The 20,860-nt window shown below is 40.1% G+C and overlaps 1 protein-coding gene across 2 annotated transcripts; it reads left to right on the top strand.

The window, feature by feature from the left end:
- Positions 1–1,472: 1,472 nt before the first annotated feature.
- On the top strand, positions 1,473–20,160 carry SHOX (short stature homeobox). 2 transcript variants are annotated; one of them, XM_043991424.1, is made up of 5 exons: positions 1,473–1,874; positions 6,021–6,229; positions 10,726–10,783; positions 10,957–11,045; positions 14,002–20,160. In XM_043991424.1, exons 1-5 carry the CDS (start codon positions 1,598–1,600, stop codon positions 14,245–14,247), a joined length of 879 nt encoding a protein of 292 aa, XP_043847359.1. In that variant the 5' UTR covers positions 1,473–1,597; the 3' UTR covers positions 14,248–20,160. The 2 variants fall into 2 exon arrangements, with proteins under 2 accessions (XP_043847359.1, XP_043847358.1); XM_043991423.1 differs by having other exon boundaries at positions 10,957–11,048.
- The last annotated feature ends 700 nt before the right edge of the window (positions 20,161–20,860 follow it).

Raw genomic sequence — 20,860 nt, 5'->3', positions numbered from 1 at the left:
CTCAGGAGGGGCGAGCACCTCCGAGTGAATCAGACATCGTTCGTCTGATGGTAGTAGAGCTCCGCGAATTCCCGGAGTGATCGCGCACTTTCCTGGTAAGGAAACAATAGTCCCTGGCTCGGGCAGCGAGACCTCGTTTGGATAAAATTCACAGAGCTGAGGGTGGGCATGATTATGTGGTCTGATTAACTAATGCTGTAGACGAGGAATTGACATAAGAAAATGCAAAATGAGCTCCCATAGATAACCGCAAAAATCCCTCCAATGTGAAAAGCCTTTGTCTCAACTCCAAAGGGGGAGGGGAAGAGAAAGAGAAAAGGAGGGAGGGAGAAAGAATTCAACTTTTTTTGCCGATGGAATTTTGCAGTATGGAATGACATACTTGGTTTCCAGGATTTGAAAATTAATTTCACGTTTCAGTTTAGACAAGCGGTTATCCCAAAGCACATGGCGGAAAAATCACAAGCAGAAAGAGGATCGTGGCAAAACCAAAATACTGCTACCCCACAATAAACTACACAGACGAATTAGTGACAACCTCGTCCTAGAGATGACAACATCTGTTTGACTTACTTAAAATCTATACATATTCCGATCTTTGCCAATAGGGCGCATGTTTACAAAACAGTCCTCAGTAAGACCCAGCTGACTTGGTTTGCGATACAACGTTATTAAAACACATTTTAAAATCTTAAATTTCCCAGGCAACGTCTCTGGGTGAGAACACAGTAGCCACAAACCAGATTCTGTAATGCTTGCAATGCTTCCTAGATGACTCTGCTTAGAGGTACAGCAATCCGGACCTCAGAGTCTCAGAAACTTTCATAACCGATAATCAAGGTTCATTTAGAAATTGGTGCTCTTTCCACCACATTTTTGTCATTGACCAATTTGACAATTAAGCACCCCCTCCCCCACTACACACACACACTCACACACACACACACACACACACACACACACACACCACAAACCACGCTGGATCGCCACGATCGCAATGAAATCCTCATCTCCAACTTTTTATTAATTATCTCTTTTATTGCGCATCCCTTTCCTTGCTCCTGCGGCATCTATAAATTACATCGCAAGAAGACATTCTGAAAGACATATTCTATTAACTAGATACGTTTTACTCACAGTGCTGGCTAGCAAGGACCTCCTTACAATCAATAAAGTCTTCCAATGACTTTCATTTCTGCAACCCATTTATAGAATGCAGATACCTGTTTGGTTCGCTCTCGCTCTCCCCTTTAAAATTTTTGATCTTTACCCCCCTTCACCAAGGTGCAAAGATGCCAAACAGTGATGAAATGAAAAGAAAGCCAATTGCTGGACTGGAGGTGGGGGAGAGATAGCTGCTAGGAGTCCGCCTGCGACTGTGGAGTAGTCAGTAATTGCTGGAGACAGGGAGAGCTGGGGGTTGGGCTGAGGTAGCCATGTATAAATAGTGTGATCTCAAATTGAAAGGCATAAATAACAGCAGGAGTGATCTAACCCTATACAGCCCATCTTCTACGTGCAAAAAAGGCGTGCAGAGGACAGCCAGATCTCCTACTGAAAACAAGTGGATCTCTGTGGATAAGATCACCGGGCAGCCATGGAAGAACTTACAGCTTTTGTATCGAAATCTTTTGACCAGAAAAGCAAAGAGGGCAGCAGCAGCGGCAGCAGCAGCGGCAGCAAGAAGGAGACTATTACATACAGGGAAGTTTTGGAGAGTGGGTTGGCTCGATCTCGGGAGCTGGGAAACTCTGATTCTAACCTTCAGGACATTACTGAGAGCAGCAACCATTGCCCAGTGCATCTTTTCAAGGACCATGTAGAGAGTGACAAGGACAAACTGAAGGAGTTCAGCACGGGCAGGGCTGCGGAAGGTAAGCGAGCGAGCCAGAGCCCGCGCCACCGGACCCCCTGCCGCCCGCGCCTCTTCGGGAAGCCTGCTTCATGCGCTCTCCTTCCCCCTTTCCACGGGCGGGGAGGCCCCGGAGCTCCAGAAATTGTTTTAAATTAGATGTTAAACTCTATTAATTTAAACCCGCGGCTTCCGCTGAAAGAACAAGCCAATCAATTGCACGTCTTTTTTTTTTTTTTTTGAAAGGAAGAAATGAAAGAGGGAAAGGGGGACTGTGAGAGAGGAGCGATGGAGACAGGGAAAGAGGGGAGAGAAACAGGAGGAAAAGAAGGGGGACGAGACGAGTGAGGCGAAAATGTGGATTTGATTTTGTTAATGGGCTTTTCATTTGCTTTTTAAAATCAAAACTTTGTAGTTGCAGAATGAAGAGCAACCGTTTATCTGACATAAAAAATTAGATTTACCGTGGGGTGGTCAGTTCGTGAATGCGTCTGGGGTCTGTGTCTGCTTGTGTGCGTGTATGTGTCCCGGGCATAAATCCCTATGCGTTTATCCTAACATATACATCGACATGCATAAGGTACACGCACATTTCCTACGTGTGCTAGACCCGTAGCCACAATGACGATGTTTCTTAAACTCTCCGTGTACACTCTTGATATCTAAGAGATGTAGGATACATTGTTTGGCTTGGGAAGATTAAAAATAAACAAACCGGTAAGATCAGGTCTTCCGCTTTCTTGGACATCAGGATGCTCTTCTAGTAGAAAACTTTCTACCTTGGACCTGGAGGCTTTCACGTTGGAATTTTAGATCTTTAAGACTCCTCGGAAAAGACTAGGCTGCATTCAGTGCAGGTGGCTGTTTTAAGGGGATTACAACAGTTGGGATGTGTTCTCTCTGTGTTTGTATTTGCGTTAACTCCATGGGCCCGAGAAAGCTATAATCATGAAATCAGATAGATCTTGTCAAAGCTTAAAAAATCAGATACAGGGTATCTCGGCCTCATCCGTCATTCTCACCTTGCAAGACCTTGATCAAACTAGTTTCACCTTTACTTTATCTAATCCTATCAATTCAGAAAACGTTATTCTGATAGGGGTAGTGGTGTGAGATTTCGAAGCTGGAAAAACAAAACACAAGTTTGAGAAAGTGTCTCGAGCTAAACAGGTGTGTTCCCAAAGAATGGATCATTTTTCTGTTACTTCTTCTTCTTTTTTTAATCACAAAGATAAATTCCGAGCGATTTTTGAGCAGTAATAAATTTGAAACTGCTACCTATAGATTGGTTTTAAATTTTAAAAAGGAAAGCAGTATACGATAACAAATCCATTTATTTGTATTTCTCTGCTTAAAGAAAAAAAAGGTGAGGTTCATAGTGTCTTCTATGAGATGTATTATAACTAAGTTATTTATTTAAATCTTAAATGGAATCCTCAAGGTTTCTGGACCATTTAAAAGATCAACATATCTTTCTAAAACCTTTATTTTGTCACCTTCTAGTCTTGGAATTATAGAAAATAGGCATGCCGACTATTGACAAGAGGACCGAGAATGTCTGTATTTCCCTATATAGACACAGATCAATTTTAATTAATATACAGAGTAGTTTTCTTTAATGGAGACATGATTGGCTATTTAAATTCATCAAGGAGTTAATTCTAGTTTCAAATCTTTATATTGGTCGTCTATGCCAATAATTCCCCAGTGATTCTGTAGAAGGAAATGGCCAATTGATTCTCCCCCTTCGTCCAGACTATCTTCCTCCTATCTGCCAGAGATAGAGCAACAGCAAGGCAGGTTTCAGAATTTAACCAGGTAGGTTCAAGCACCCATTTAAAAGAAGGAAGGAAGGAAGGAAGGAAGGAAGGAAGGAAGGAAATGAACAAGGGGAGAAGGCAGGCAGAAAGGAAATATTACTTCCATAATTAATTTCAAGAGCTATGTGTGAAGAACGTCCTTATATTTACATAACTCAATTGAGTGAGAGGGTCTTGGGACCCAGGACACAGATGTATTGGGACAGGTTCTGGGATGTCCTAGGTCTTCAAGGCTTGGTAGAGAATGGATTGGTTTTCTGAAAAGCTATAGGGTCACTTGATGACCTCTCGAGCTGAATTTTCCTTCTGGGCCTCACATTTTGGGGTTCTGTTATTATTAAAATCAAAACTGAAACAAGAATATCTTCCCAGGAGCTCTTTCATTCCACTCTCACATCCTGAAGAACATCGTTGTCATTATTATTGATAATAAATGTTATTTTAAAAAATGTAATCCTTTAGAGAGTTTCCTTTGAGATTTTAAAATTGATCATTGGAGATCAATTCCCATGAAAAGCAACCTAGAGAAATCCTAGGGAAAGGTATCAGACAAATTAGTGTGTGTGTGTGTGTGTGTGTGTGTGTGTGTGTGTGTGTACCTATGTTCCCATATTTTTCTTTCCCTTGGAGAGATTGAATACTGGAGTCCCTTGGGGACTTTTCTAGTTCAATTTGTCCCAATTTTTTAAATGCTTTTTAGAAAAGAGTAGAACTTAGGGTGGCAGGTGAGAAGGCCTTCTGAAGTTGTGGGGATTATCCTCCTCTCAAATCAAAGACAATCATGGGGATACTCAGTTGGAAGCAAAAGGATGAATCTTCTTTGCTCCTGCCTTCTAACTTACTGTTTTAGTGGGCATTTACTTAATGAAATGTGGCACCCTGTCATCAGACTTATGACTTAGGAAAGAAAAGCTATTACACACTTATTACACACTTATGTATGTAGCTGGCATCCTTCTCACGTGGTGCTTTTTTTTCTTGCATTTTAAAAGTGAGAGACTTGTGCAATGGGTTTTACAGGGGGTGGGAAATCAATCCCAGGCGAAATGCATAAATATGGAAAAGTTACTCAGTTCTTGGTTTTCTACAAACAGATAACCGTATACAGGTTTTTGGATGCAATAAACTGTATTACTTGGGACATTAATATGTGAGGGGAATACATGAGAGAGAAGACAAAAAAGTCTAAATTTACATCAATAACTCAAAGATCAATAGAGAGGAAATGTTGCCACTTTAGAGATTTATTTGTAAGAATTCTTTAAAATGGTTTGGAACCCTATAGAAAGGTAAATTTAGCGAGAATAGTGAATAAATATCTCTCAGCATCCCCAAAGGTACAGCTCCCTGTTTAGTGTTTGTGAGTCTGTGCATGAGTCTATTTTTTTTAAAGGCTGCAATTGGTTGCAGATGCTCTTCCCAAATTGTTTTTCTTCATTGGAGTAGGCTTATAGGTCTCGGACTCTTGACTGCCACCTCCTTTTTTTCTGAATTAGGAATAGTTTAAGACTGCTTTGGGGAAATTATGTCTATCACTCTATCCCCCTTTAAGTTAAACATGTTTTTTGTTTGTTTGTTTGTTTGTTTTAAACTGAATTGTGATTTTTATGGGTGTAGGATGTTGCTTGGGAGGGAATTCCAGTTCAGAGAGGAACCTCCTCTGCAACTTGGAGTCTTAGAAAGTTTTCTGGGAGCACTAAGAGGTTAAGTGATTTGCCCAGTGTATGTGTGAGGTGAGACTTGAATCCAAATCTTCCTGACTCAGAACTCAACTCTATCCTCTATGAAACATTCATTGGCTAATGAAAATTCTATGCAAAACACACATATGTACACAAGCATATCTTAGGTGATGTTTACAATTGCAAAATGGATAATTAAGAAAATTATATGAATATTTAGGCCAAAGAGTTTTGACTGCAACATACAGATAATTGCAAAAGTACTATTTCTCCCTCCCCCTTTCCTTGCATGACATATCAGTTGTGTGCAAGTCATTTCATCTCTTTGAGCTTCCCTTTCCTCATCTGTAAAATGAGAGGACTGAATTAGATGACCTACAAGATTCTTTTCAGTCCTTAATAAGTTTTAGCTAGTTGCCTTAAGTAACCCACCTTTGTAGACACAGCCTACCTGCCTGCCCCACACCTCCCTTCTTCCAGGAAAAAGAAAAATAGGAACTTGGAGAATAGAGTAGGTGTAAAAATGAACAGGACAGTGGTACAGTTGGGGTGGTGGTAGTGGTTGGGGATGTTTCCAGAGAGAAAAACAAACAAACAAAAACTGTTTGAAACATTGAGGGGAAAAAAAGCTTTATATTCCCCCCTCCCCCACCTCCCTTCTGGCAGGGATCTACGAGTGCAAAGAGAAGAGAGAAGACGTGAAATCTGAAGATGAAGATGGACAGACCAAGCTGAAGCAGAGAAGAAGCCGAACCAATTTCACCTTAGAGCAGCTGAATGAGTTGGAAAGACTTTTTGATGAGACTCACTATCCAGATGCCTTTATGAGGGAGGAACTGAGCCAGAGGCTGGGACTCTCTGAAGCTAGAGTGCAGGTAAGTCATAAGGGTTTTAAGGAAAGCTTTCACACCTGGGCTGCTTTTCAACATCTTGGAGAAACCTTCCCCCAGTCCATTCACCCTCCCTGGCTGCAGAAGGGTTAAGACTTTGAAAGCTATGATCTGGATTGTATGTTTTTGTGGGTGGGTGGGTCTGTCTGTCTGTCTGTCTCTCATCTATCTATCTCTATCATCTAATTTTATCCCTTTCCTCTTTCCCTCCTGGTTTGCTTTGTGGAGTACTAATGTTTAGCCTGAATTTTGGAGGTAGAAGACAACATGGAGTGGACTGGGTTGAAGAGGAATAATGTGTGAATGGACACTTACCCATGATGAGACAGGGCTGACACTCTTCCTCTTTACACTCTTTTGGCTGCCAAGGATTCAGTTATCCTTTCTTTTACCTCACAACTCCTTATTCCTCCCTCCCTCCCTCCCCCCCTCTCTCTCTCTCTCTCTCTCTCTCTCTCTCCCTCTCTCTCTTTCCCTCTCTCCCTCTCTCTCTCGATCTGTCTCTGTCTCTGTCTCTCTCTTCTTTCTGTTCTTCTCTCCCCTTACCCACTGCACTGGGGTGTGATGGGATAACAGAAAATGCTTGGCATATTGAAAAGCTAGTCTGTCTGGTCTCTTTGGGACCGGATTATCCAGAGTCAGGGTGGGGACTAGAAGGGTCCCCATCTGATCCCCAGAGCAGGCACATGAATTCATAACACCCCATCTGGTGTGTGGAAATATATGTATGTTTGTGTACACATACTCATTACAGTATTGGATGTTACATTTTCTCCAGCATCAGAAAAGGCAAATTGGATATATATATATATATATATATATATATATATATATATATATATGCACATTGTTTAATTTAGGAAAAGCCTTTCTGGTTTTGAATACACTTTATTTGAATTGTTGCTCCTAAAGATTGAGATAGACTTTTTTGCTTTGTCTCTTATTTTCCTGAGGGAAAACAGAAGGGTGGGGAAGGAAAGGGGCCAAGGAAAGCATACAAAACCTGGGGATGATTTTCAAATAAAAGGAAATGAAATCAGATCAGTCTCTGTTGTAGGACCCAGAAAGGGCAAAGGAACTTTCCAAGAGTGGTTGTGCTTTCTATTCAGTCTATAGCAGTTATTTGTTCCATACATTCAAATAACGTCTTGCAATTCCCTTTGTGAAAGAAAATAAGATGTCCTTATGAGTAGCAATTAAAAAAAAAATATCTCTCCAAAGAAGTCTTGTATCCCTTTCCAATCTCCTTTTAGCCCATCCTCCCTCCCGTCTTTTCAAGAGTTATCTGCATAAGTGGCATATCCAGCTTAAATAAATCGTTCCTCCAGGCACTTTTCTGAGGTAGTGCTGCTAGCTTTTCTCAGCGGTGGTTAAAATAATCCTTCTGTATAAAAACAACTAGGGAAAAGATCCCTTGTAGAATATAGGTCCTAGTAAGGGACCATTTCAGTGGAATAGTGCAGGGGTTGGGAGGGAGGGAAGAGGCTGAGGGATGGGGCATACATGCTGCCCTATATTCTCAGGAAAGATTGATCTAACGGCACCATATAAATTAATGAAAAGATTAAACTTTTGCTGAAGGGGACATCAACTTTTATGTCATCTCCCAGTATCTTCTTCTTGGGATCTGTAATATCTTCCAGGCCTTGATGTACTGTTTCTATAAAAATAAATTACTTGTAATTTAATTCTGTACTCTTTCTTTCAGTAGTTTATTACTGAGTAGCACCTTAACAGGATGTTCATAGTTACAGAAAATTGGTTCCTCAAGTGCTTACAGGTCTTGGAAAACCCTAAAATAAAAAAAAGGGGGGGGGATGTGCAGCTATTGATTCAGGTGTGAATTAAAAATTAACTACTGTAAATAAAAAATACATGGAAATATAAAAGAATAATTGTTGTATGTTGAGCATAGAAGAATCACATAATAAAAAAGAGGAAAAGGCAGAAAGTGCTCATAACACCCATTAATTGAAATATATATTGAATGCTGAAATAGTTGGGGGGCATAGGGGAGGGCAGAAACCAATGATGGGGGAAAAAGAGCCATATTTGACTACTATCTGAATTGTTTTATAATCCTTTTCTGCACAGGCTGTCCCTTGTTGTTAAAGGATATAGTTTCAATTTAGTGTGGAAATTTGCTGTAAATAAATTGAGGCTCCTATGGTAGCTGGTCCTTATTAACCTTTTATTTTTAGTGCTGTACTGGAAACTCATATCACCCAGCTGTCAGGGTTATAATTGAAAGTTATGAGACCATAGTGAGGAGCAGGCGGTAATTCAATTACAACAAATATCTTTGGGTTTATGGTGCAGGGCTAAATTAAATGTCATTATTCACTGTCTCTAATGGAAATCAAAAGGAAATCAGATTAGAGCATTTGTGAAAGAAATCACTGAGTGGTCCTTAATGAAGAAATAACTGTCTAAACCAGTGTACTGTGCTTTACTTAGCATATTCATGACTAATTGGAATTGATCGTGAATCACACCAAGCCTGATTTATTATCGCTTAACGCAGTGGCTAATTCATCACTTTTATTTCCCATAATCTTATTTTTTTTTCCTTTGGCTGATGGGAAAGTGAGCTTTGCCTTCTAGATTTAAATATGGCTCTGTTTTTGAAAATTGCAGAAGTTGTTCAAATGTTGCTTCTCTCTCCTCCCCCTTCCCCCTCCCCCATTCCCAAACCCATTAAAAAGATATTAGCCAGGGAGGAATTTCATAAAATAATCACCTAGGAAAAGGGGGGGGGCGAACAACAGATATTTTATAAAGATGAGTAATGTGCGTCGGGATAAAATAAATTGGGGTGCAGTTCTGAGGCACCATGATAAAACTTTCCTTGTACTTCATAGAACCCTAGGGGGAGAAAGTCTCTACTGTATGTTCAGACTAGCCGGTAGGTCTTTCCAAGGCACACGCTTCATTGTAGATTGAAGCAACCTATAAAAAGTCCAACGAATGAAAAGTTCAAGTTACTGTTTTTAGACAGACTTCAGAGTCTTCTAAATAGTTCAAGATTTGCTGAAATTTAACTGAGATGGATACAGTTTAGTATTATTCCGGAGATCAGTTAGTGTTCCGACGGTTCAGAAGGGGAGGGCAGAAAGAGCACTTTTAGCCCAGCAAAGGCATTGAAGTACCCTGGGTAATTAATGCCTTCGGAAGCCTTTCTTTGCACTAATTACTCCGTTGTAAATGACCATCATTAAGGCAATTGAAGAAAGCTTGGAGGGGAAAGCTGCTGTAGGAAGTGCAGTTAGTATTAATTAACCGTGTGATCGCTTGGCAAGTGTAAGAACATCAAAGGTTGGAGGTGTTTATTTAACTACAGATTTTATCAGCGATGGAAGTTAATGTTTGTCCACAACCCTGAGCTTTGTAAGAGGAGGGGTGGGGCAGTGGGAGATGGGGGATAGGGGAATAAAGAGAAAGCGCCTCGGGAAATCATTCCAAAATTTTTAGACCAGATTTGCAAAATCAACCATCTCCCCCAAACCCTATGTCTTTCTCTAACAGAACTACCATTATAAGGGGACATTTTTTTAAAGGGAAACAATTTGATATGGCCTAAACTGATGTGAAACAGATTAAACAAAAAGGCAATCGAAAGTAGTTCTTTAAAAAGCAGTTTTGGTTATTGGAATGAGACCAACTTTTATTGGATCACTGACATTTTTCTCTTGTTTGCATAATGACTCTTGAATTCTAACTTGGATGGAGTTCGTTATGTTTTTTTTTTTCAAGGAGTGTATCAAAAAGTCATCGGAAGAGATTTGGACTATTGTTAAGAACTGAAAGGGAACTCGTGCCCTCTCCCTCTATTTGTGTCTCCGGTTGCTCTACTACTGTTTATTCTCGTTAAAACCCCTACCTGTTCTTAAATGGTATGCTTAAAGCTTGAGCTGGACACCAAGAGGTGAAAGCCAAGCTGTAGGTAAAGTTAGGAAGAGAAGTTTGTTGGATGTGATTTGGCCCTTAGTATTCTGTTTTCTCTTGCGGTGGTGTACAGGCTGTTTCCTTCTCTCTTAATTTCTTGTTTACCAAAGACTTTAACTTCTCTGGTCTGGTGAAATAATCAGAACCAAATAAATCTTTCTGAAGGTCACTTCCCTCCCTCTTCTTTTTCCCATTTTTCTTTCTCTCTTTTAAAATTATAAGTTTCAAGGCCAATGCACTTTTTGCAATAAAGAAAAAAAAAGAAAGCAGACAATGGTATGTAGTAAATTGAGGAGAGATTCTACGGACAGAGAGAACGGATCTGAGATTGACTGGATCCAGAGATTACAACTTTTTGAAACCAAGGGGCAATAAACCTCCAGAGTTGTGCCATTCATTCGCTCCGTGTGTGTGTGTGTGTGTGTGTGTGTGTGCGTGCGTGCGCGCGCGCGTACGTGTGCATGTTGATTTGTCCTCTTCTTCACATTGTCCTTCTTTACCCCCTTGCCCTGAGGACCTGTCTTTCTTTTCTGCAGGTTTGGTTCCAAAATCGAAGAGCTAAATGCCGAAAGCAAGAAAATCAGATGCACAAAGGTGGGTGATTAAGGGTAGGTTCAGGAGTTCCAGGAACTCTCAGCTTCGGGAGTGAGGACATTGAGCTTGGGGACGGGGAGGACAAGGAGGGGTGAAGGGATCGATTTCCAGGGAAAAGGGGGTAGCGAAACCGGGAAGATAGAGGTTGCTGATTGGAATCTATCTTTTTCCAGGCGTTATTTTGGGAACTGCAAGTCACTTAGACGCCTGCAGGGTAGCCCCTTACGTTAATATGGGAGCCCTAAGGATGCCTTTCCAACAGGTAGTTCGTTTTTCTTCCTTTTAAACTTTTGCTTCATTGCTTTGTCTCCCTTTCCTTTCCCCGTTTCCTTCTTTCCTCCCGTCAGCCCCTCCTCTTCTCAGTTTGCTGTCTAAAGAAAGGAAGTGAGACACTTTTTACAAGTGGCATTTATATATAAGTTGGCACATATTAAAATCACGCTGTAAAACTTCAAAAGTTACCTCTGGAGGGGAAAGAAAAACCCCTAAACCAAACTAAAAACAACAAAAATAAAAAAAAAACCCACCCATCCATGAGCCACTTCCCCCACGCTCCCTGTGCAGGCACAAGCAGAGGAGAAATCAGGGAAGGATGTGGGAATGACGATGTGCTGAGGCCAATAAGAGACAAGAAATAAGGTCTTTGCTGCTACTCCTCCAAGAGAACAGCAAAGGTTTTCGAAGAGAATCTTTAGCTTCAATTTACTTAGAATGGCGTTGCGTTAGCGCTACGCAGAGCGCTCTGAAACTTAGCGGGTCTGCCTGGGAGAGGTGAAGTCTTCTGGTCTAGTGAGATTATGCGGATGCCCGGGGTCCCCTGAACTGCCTGGTGATCCAACCAGAATAGAGTGCGCTTTTCTTGCGTAATTTGGGCTCTTTACTGGAACTAAACCCAGTGGAAGTACAAGTTAAGTAACCAAGAGAGCAAAGAAACCGTAAAACAAGTCACACCAGGGAGGCGCAAGACAGTAATTTAATAAGATTGATATATCTGTTTAGCAGAAACTTCTTCCTCTAACAACTTGGTAAGGGAAGAGAAGAGGGAGCAGATCTTTGTCCCCTAGGATTTTGGGCAGGGAGCTAGGCTGAAATCTGAGGTCTTCGGTTTCTTTGAAGCATATAGTTTGAAAAGGCAAAAGGTTTCTCACCAAAACTATGCTACAGCGAGTCTTTTAGGGCTGGGGGGGGGGGGAAATTCGGCACTGAATAATTGGGCGTCCTCTTTTTGCAGCGAGGTGGTTGCTCTGGGACCTCCTTTCAGGAGCCGAAGAATGAGGGGACTGTGTGTATAGACCATGTAGTTCTACACACCAACCCCCTCTTCACATTTGGGCATATGGGGAATAAGTCTGCAGGAGGTGTGGGTGCAAGCAAAGTTAATTTTGGGGGAAATAATTTAGTCTTTACTCCCAGTGTCCCAATATGGAGGAAGGGGTGAGCCCTGCCCCCTTTTTATTTTCTCCCGTCCTTGGTTGGAGCCAAAAAGAATTGGTCGAAAGAAAATGAGATATTTAAAATAGTAGAAAATATGCCCAGTTCTTCTTCTTCTTTTTTTTTTTGAGGGCAGGGATTGAGATTTATATTTGGATCCTAAAGAAGGAGGCTGAAATCAGTTTGTCCAATCCCATGTGTTTGTGGAAGTAAAGGAAGCTCCAAAGTAAACAGTAACTTTTGGTTCCCTATAAAAGGTTAAAGAGTTTTTAGAAAGGTATAAATAAACAGCCCTGAAAAATTGCTATTTAGCACTTGCTGGTTCCAAGGCCAATAGGCAGCTCATTTTTGAAATATTAGTTGACTGCTATGTCTTCATCCCCCCCCCCACCCCACCCCCCAACCCCTTGGGTTCTCCCTGTCTCTCTCTCCCCTTGTTTATAAGGTTATGCCTTTCTTTTCAGTTTAGGTAGTCAATTCTCAGTTTAGCTTTGTGTCTTCAGTACCTGTGTACCTTGAGGTTGTTCAGTCAAGCATTCCACCCTTGGCCCTGGCCCTGCAGCCCAAATTTTCAGCCTTAATAAGAATATGGCTTACAGTGTCCAGCTAGGTAGCACCTAGTTCCCTGGCCCAAGAGCTAATCTATGTGGTGGAGAGCAGTGCACAGGGGTTCTATTTCCCTAATTGCCCTTGGATGTGGTGTGTTGCAGCCCTAGTGATTTGGTAAAACTTTAATTCCAAGATCAGATTCCTGCTGACTCAGGCCTATCCCTTCACAATCTGTCTTCTGAGGACACTAACCCAGCAGAGTGGTGCAGTGAATTCTGCCTTGGGGCCAATCTCCAGCTACTGAAGAGGTTGAAATGTCAAAGGGTCAAATAAAGTGAAATTTTGGTTTTTACCAGACAGCATCTCTCTGGGGCTCAGCGATTGGTTTCTCACCCCGCCTCCCCCACTCCCCAAGCCTGCAGAAGGATTATGAAAGTACACCCTTGGAGGTCAGGCGGCAAAGCAGGGATTCAGTGTACTTTACCTTTTTACCATCTAGTGTCCCCGCAGTCATTGCCTGCCCCATCGTTTCTTTTTATGGGTGTTGGCTGAGACCTGGAGGTTGGCCAGGGTCTGACACAGATTTATAAGAGTTCAGTGACCCCTTCTTTTTCTGCCTGGGGACTTGGCAAACCCCAGTCTCCAAGGGGAGAGGAAGGCTGTTCTTTCTGCTCTCCTGATAGAGGGCAAGAGCTCCAACTGGGCAGTGAAAAGGTTTTTCCCTGAGATGTTTCATCTCTACTGTCAAAGCTAAACAGAATTGAGACATTTCTTGAGAAGACTTTTTTATTTTTTTTGGGGGGGGGAGGAAAAAAAAAGAGAGATAACACTTCTTCAGCAATTCGAACAACCCCTTCCCCATCCTCCACAGCATCTTCGGGCGGTACTCAAGCATCTGGGGTTCTCTGAAACGAGATGGGGAGAGTACTGCGCGGGCATTTGCAGGCATGGGGTTGAGTCCTAGTTTTGCCTCCAATTCTATGAATGATTTCGTCTCTGGGTCACAGTTTCTTCACCTGTACAATGGGGTGAGGTGAAGTAGATCACCCCGCCAGTTGCGAAATTCTATTACTTCTCCCCACTCCCTTTTCCTTCTTGGGACCCTACTGGGAGAAAAAGATGGGCTAAGGTATGGAGGTGGGAAGTGGGGCGCTTAGTTCCTCTCCCCATAACCTTATCTGTTTGTCCACTATTTCTCCTCTTCGAATCCACCCTCCACCACTCCCTCCTCCTCGCAGGTTCAGGCACAGCTGCAGCTGGAAGGCGTGGCCCACGCGCACCCTCACCTGCATCCCCACCTGGCTGCCCACGCCCCCTATCTGATGTTCCCGCCGCCTCCCTTCGGGCTCCCCATCGCCTCGCTGGCGGAGTCAGCCTCCGCTGCCGCCGTGGTGGCCGCCGCTGCCAAGAGCAACAGCAAAAACTCGAGCATCGCCGACCTGCGGCTCAAGGCCCGGAAACACGCAGAGGCCCTGGGGCTCTGACCCCCCGCGCCACGTGTGACACGGAACGGACTGGAACTTCCTCCTCCCTTTTTCTTCTCTCTCGCTTTCTCCTCCCCCTTCTCCGCCAAGCGTCAGCAGCACGCGGACTCGACCCCTCGCGCTCCCTCGCCCCTGGTCCCCGTTTGGTTCTCCCTTCATTCCTAATGTCCTGGCCTGGGCTCTCCCGAAACCATCGGCTTTTTTGTTCTTGAAAAGACCCCATCGAGTGCTTGGACAGACTCAAGGTCCCAGAAGTGCACGCTCTGAGTCCAAAGGCTCCTCACTCACCTTGGACCCCAGCTGGTTCTGAAGAGTTTAGGCTCCAGCATCTCTCCTTCTCTCTGACGCTCGGTGCTTTTAGTACAATTAAAAGCAGGAGGCAGTGATGGGCCTGGAATCAGCCTCAGTCCTAATTAAGAGTCATTAAAAAAAAAATACATTAAAACAAACAACCAAACCCTCACAAAGACTTTCGGGAAGATAAGTAGGTGGTGGGCGGGAGGGACCCAACAAAAATCCTCAATAATACTAATCTGTGAACATTGGGACTTTGGGATTTTGACCCTGGCAAAATTGATCACATCAGTATTACTCATCTTCTGCTGTCAGTTTTGCTACCCTGTGCATGTGTCTAACTAAACACATTTTGAAGATCATAAAATATATTAAACAAAAGATCCTTGGGGCTGGTCTCCATTAAAGATGACATTTCTTTGTTGCCAACAGTATTATTTCACTGCCATGAATATCTTCCATCATTGAAGAGCTGCAGCGGAACTGGTTTGAATTTAAATGTGGAATTTCAGATCTGAGGCAAGAGGCAGTACTTTTCTTTCCAGAAAAAAAAAAAGGAAAAGGAAAAAAAAAAGCAGCAATAACAAAATGTGTCTCTCAAATGGCTACATCCTTTGAAGAAAGGTGGGGGTGGGAGTGTGTGTGTGTGTGTGTGTGTGTGTGTGTGTGTGTGTGTGTGTGTGTGTGTGGAGAGATAAAAACCTGAATTGCTAAAGCTGTAACCATTAGTGGTGACTTGAATTATGGGAACAATATTAATGCACAGTTTGACCCCATATTACCGGAACTAGTTGAGATGCATTGTGCCATAGGAACAGGTTGACTTTATAATTTTGCAAATATTTGAATCTTGAATTAACATTTTGCTGTTTTACAGAATTCAGAAACAAATGACTTACATAAAAAGATGGACATATGGTTTTAAGGCATAATACTGATGCAGCATTAATTTTAGTGAAATGCAATTATGTGCAGTAAAGTGCAATACTGTAAATATTATAGATTTTAAAAATAGCCGTATGTTCTTACTCTGTCAATATCCAACTTTGCAAGAAAGATCACCTAGTTCTTGATGCTCAGGCATAAAGGACTGGGGTATTTGCAATTCTTTGCCAAAATGACAGATTCTCTAGAAATGGTTAAAATGATATGTATTACATATGGGAAAAGATGGATGCCATGATCCCTAGTCCAATTAATGTGCCATATTTCTGGGAAGAAAGCTGAAAAGCTATTTATGACTTTTTTTTCAATAAGTTTTAAGTAAGAGAATAATGTTTTGTAGTGGTAGGCAATTCCAGTATTTTTTATTTTATTTTGTTCTTTTGGCCAATAATGTAGACACCAAATAGTAACTTGTCTTAGCAGATAGTATGAAATGGAGGGAAAAAAAAATCTCTTGAAATGATGTAACCAAAGTGTCTGAGTTTCCAGATCATGCACTTGATTTTTGTGTAATTTTATTTCAATCAATTTATTCTGTTCTGTTTATTGAGAGAGCAGTACTGGACTTGTCTACCTCTAACAAGATGTCTATTTTTTGCCTTAGTCATCAAGGCCTGCATTGATGGAAGCTTATCCTCTAAATAGTGCTGCCTTTAGGCCTCTTTAAAAAAATATAAAATATATATATATGCCATTTAGTAACCTGATAATACCATTGGCATTTACTGAAGTTTGATTTCAACTATTTTCATAAGGTAGGACTTGATGCATTTAATCTTTCCATTTTAGTCAGTTATAAGGTTCTTCTGTCCCTGCTGAATTTTAATATTTCCCACAAATTGAATTTTCTGAAACTTAAAGGTTGGTTTTACACCCGTTCATTATGGTGAAAAGTAGATGCTTTTTGAAAATCTTAAAGATTATGAGTCTTGTCTGTCATTTTTTACCCCTTTGTCAAAACCGTATGCTCCTTTGGATATTTTTTTTTTACCATGTTATTTTAATAGAACTCTATTAAACATGACACAGAGAAATCAGAAAAAACAGTGTTTTAAACTCTTGTAGCTTAAAAAGGAGCAGTATTATTTGTACTAGTATAGAGCTCATATTGTGTAACTATTTTCTCTCTCGTTTTTTAAAGCAACCACCTCCACCCTTGCACTTTTTATTTAAACATGAGACAAAAGAAAATAATTTGCTTAAGCTGAAACTCCTTTAAATTCAGAAATATATCTTGAAACTCTTTTGTGCTGTAACTAGCTGCAGTAGTAATACTATTTCACATGTTTTAAATGTTGGAGAGAGGATTCAAAAATGTCTATTTCCCCCCAAACTGATCTAACCATATCCCTTCATTCTTTCCCCAAAGAGAAAACCCATACCCATTGAAGCACACACGAGCACACACACACACACACACACACACACACACACACACACACACACACGAGATTCCAGCCAAAGTAGAGTCTGAAAATATAAAATGGAATTGTCCAGTGGTTGTAGTTCTATGAGTCATGAAGCTTAAGGCTAGTTAGTCAATGATATCCAGTTGGGTTTATAACTCTGATAGCTGTTTTGTATTACTGCTAAATTTCAAATTAATGTCAGAAGAATATTATTAATAAGTGAATCAGAATTTTTTTTTCATTATTGACTCATTTAATATTGCCAAAGTTGACTAAATGGAAAGGTTTACTGAGAAAAAAATGAGTCCACATCCTGTGAAAACAAAGTTAACTGTAGCTTCTGACTTCCCATTTCTTTAGTCTCTTATAGTATCTTCTGGGTGGCATAGTTTATTTAATGGAGATAAGAGCAGCTTCACATTTTTACGTGTTTTGAAGCAGACACCACTGAATGATTTAGGAGGACAGAATGCTAGCTAAATGTTCATAAAAATGATGCACTTCACTTAGATATTCTTTCTTCCAGTTTGGCATTCATGCTTGAAAGAGTGAAATGCCATATTGTTGCTTGAGTTTGGCTCTTGTTCTACTTTTGGTCCACAATAGTTATACTGGTACTTGGACCAGAAAGCTCACTATGAGTGGCATTGCATAATGGTGTGTGTGCAGCAATGTTTTCTTTCTTTTTGACATCCTTCAGTAGAAGCCATTGAAAAATTCATTCAATTATGGTCAAGACTTATCCTGGCTTTCATCTTTATTTTCTTTATTTCTTTGTGTTAAGAAGTGTAGTGAATGCTAAGAGGTTCTGTTAATATACGTGGTATACTAATTTCCAAGGGAGTGCCTCATTGAGTGATGGTGTTCATATTACTAATCTTTGCATGAATTTTTGCTGTGAGAATGACAAAGAACCCCAGGATTTTCAGAACTGGGGACTTTGGGCAGATGTCTACTGGATTGGTTTAGTGTTTCTGGTTTGAAAGAATCAACTTCTTTACATAACAGGTGATATTATTTTAAAAAGAGCAACATCAAACAGAAACACCAAACATTTCAGTGAACTTCTTAGAGAGAAATAGAAAAAGAAATCACAACTGCCAATTTAGCCGAGATTCAAATTCTCCTGCAATAAATCATATGGGTCTTCAGAAATAGCAAAACTGGTTGAACTGTTGAGTACTTTATATATATTTTTGAAATCTGTAAATTTGAGGGAAGAGGGAAATAGAGGATGAAAATCAACTAGTTTATGCAGGATTTATTAATATTTAGATTATATGTTGTTGATGTTGAATCCCTCTCTCATACACTTTTTCCCCCTCTTTTATCCATGATCCTCACCATATATGAACTCCAAATCAATCAACCCTTTTTAAACAAAATTTTCTATTTGTCAAACTTGGGGTGTCTGACTGGTGAATATGGTTATTAGATGCATGTTTCTGCAGAGCTATGACACATGTAAATGTCAGTATTTTGGAAAAGTACAGTTTTCCAAGGGAAAGGGTATGTGCTCTTATAGTCCCTTAAACCCACAATTATTTTAGCTCTGCTCCTCCCACCCTCCAATTATTTCCTTATTATCAGTAGTCCTGGACACACAGAGGTGACAGATTCTATTTTTATACAACGCTAAGAAGCAACAACAATTTAAGTCTTCCTTCCCCATGCTTTCAAAAAAGAGAACAAGTAAAACAACTGCAATGAAAAGCAGCTTCGTCAATATAAAAGTTGGTTCATCCATTTATGTTTGCTCTCATTAAATAGACATGAGTAGGGGTTTAGAATCGTGTTTGATAGGCAGAGACTGTAAGCATAGTCCCTGCTTAATGCAGACATTAGAACAATCCTTTGTCTCTCTCACTTAGGACCCTAATGTTTTTAAAAGGTGTATTTTCTTGCTCATTTTTAAAAATCATTACTCCAAATAGATGGATAAGTGTCATGAATTTGTCAGAAGTTCTGACTTTGTTACCTGTATCTTTTGTGACTCTGGGGGAACCTAAGAAGACAGGAAATATTTGAAAGTATCAGGCTAGTGGTGTAGTTCATGGTTCAATGATTAGCTGTTATTAAAGGGGAGTTATAAGGCCCAGGCTTATGGGAAGATAGCCTTTTTTTTTTTTCTCTGCATCCATCATGTCCATTCCTGCCTTTCAATCATTATAATAGCCTCTGAGTCCTTCCCCAAGGGTACAAAGGAGACCACAAGTCTATCCTTCTCCTCAGCATCTTCACTGAGGCTCAAGAAGGACTCCAAGTTTTTAATTTGTGAGGCACAGTTCTAAAGTTTCACTTTCCTCCAAGTTGGGAGTATCTCAGTTGACAAGTTTGATATTTTTATCTGGTGCCTAATTTATTAAAAATCAGTCTAAGAGTAGGCTGATTTTTTTCAATATACATTGAAACTTGATGCAATTTATAAACATTGAATTGAAATTTGATATTTAATGAAAAATCAGTTGAGGAATGTAGAAAATATCAAATTTCAAAGCTATTAACACACTATTTATTGAAAGGTGATACTTTCATGAATCCAGGCCCATAGTATGTAGAAATTACATCAGAGATAGGCAGATCTCTCTGTTTCTTGGTATTGATGTATGTGGATGTTTTATTTATTTTTTTGGTTTGAAAGTTTCTAATTGTGTGATATTTTAATTATGTTGAGTGTAAATTTGACATTGCTTTGCGTTTATTTTTATATTTTAAAACCTGTTGCTTTTGCAAATTTATGAGCAGCCAGTATGATTTACCACAGCATTACAATGTTTGGGTTATGTATACATAGTCTGTCTGAGTTTACAGACATTTCAGGGATTGCAAAAAATGAAAAGAAAAAACTATCTAAAACCAACTGGTCTTAAAGTTTGTATCCCTTTGTTATTGTGGAAAAAATTAGTTTGAGTTTTTTGGTCATGCCAGCATGCTCTTACACAAATTCATCAAACATGTTCAGTTCTAGTTAAAAGAGTGTATTTTGTTGAATCATATGGTATGAATGTACATCTTGTAAAAGTGACATATGAATAAACTTATAAATATTTGTATCTAAGTGTTAAAAAACAACAACAACCCAACTCTTCCCTAAGGAAACTGATTGGAAAGCATTCAATTATGTGATAGTTGAGTAGTATATTTTGCTACCAAATCTATTCAGAGCTTGACATACATTTATAAACAAAACATTTTTCAGGCTACTCTGTCATGCATCTCTTGCTCTGTGTATTTTTTTTCCCCTTTGGACCTTTTGCTGCTGCTTCTCCTCTTTTTACTTTTTTTCCCTCTTCTTGGTAGATGTATTCTCATAGGCCAAGAAAAGAAAGGGAGAAGAGAGAACCCAAATCATTATTATATTTTATTAGCAATACTTTTAAAAAAGGATTAATAAGGAACACAAAAACATTTACTGAGCTCCTTTTGTGGGCTGGGTTATGGCTGTAATTTTTTTTAGTATGAAATATTTAGATTTTAATTGAATTTATTTTTCCATATTATTCTGTTTCCCTATTACTCCTTAAAATTTACAATTTGGTACCTGCTTTATTTAAACATTTTCAAATTAAAGAAAGAGTAACTTGCTTTTAATGATGGCTACTTTTGGGGGGATGGAGGTGGTTTTCTTTTGTGAAGGAAAGTTAATGATTAGATTCCTTTCTATGTTATCCATTTTAAGTAAAAAACAAATAGTGATAATAATATTGGCACGGTAGCCCTATATGTGAAGTTCCCATTATGATTTTCATTGAGTTTGAGCCCATTTTATTCATTGATAATGGCTACTTAGAAGCAGGCAGTTGGACTTCAGCAAGCTATTCCTCGTTCACTAGGAGAGAGTTCTTGTTTTCCAAAAGGAAAGGATTCCCGCTTGTCTCTTAGAAAACTAAGCATTCACATGCTAGTAAAACTATTTTATATAATTCTGTCACAATTAAATTTGGAATTGAGAGATTTCCAGTCTC

This window comes from Dromiciops gliroides, chromosome 3 (genome assembly GCF_019393635.1).
Source record: "Dromiciops gliroides isolate mDroGli1 chromosome 3, mDroGli1.pri, whole genome shotgun sequence".
Lineage (NCBI taxonomy): Eukaryota > Metazoa > Chordata > Mammalia > Microbiotheria > Microbiotheriidae > Dromiciops > Dromiciops gliroides.
This window is presented reverse-complemented; position numbering and strand designations above follow the sequence as displayed.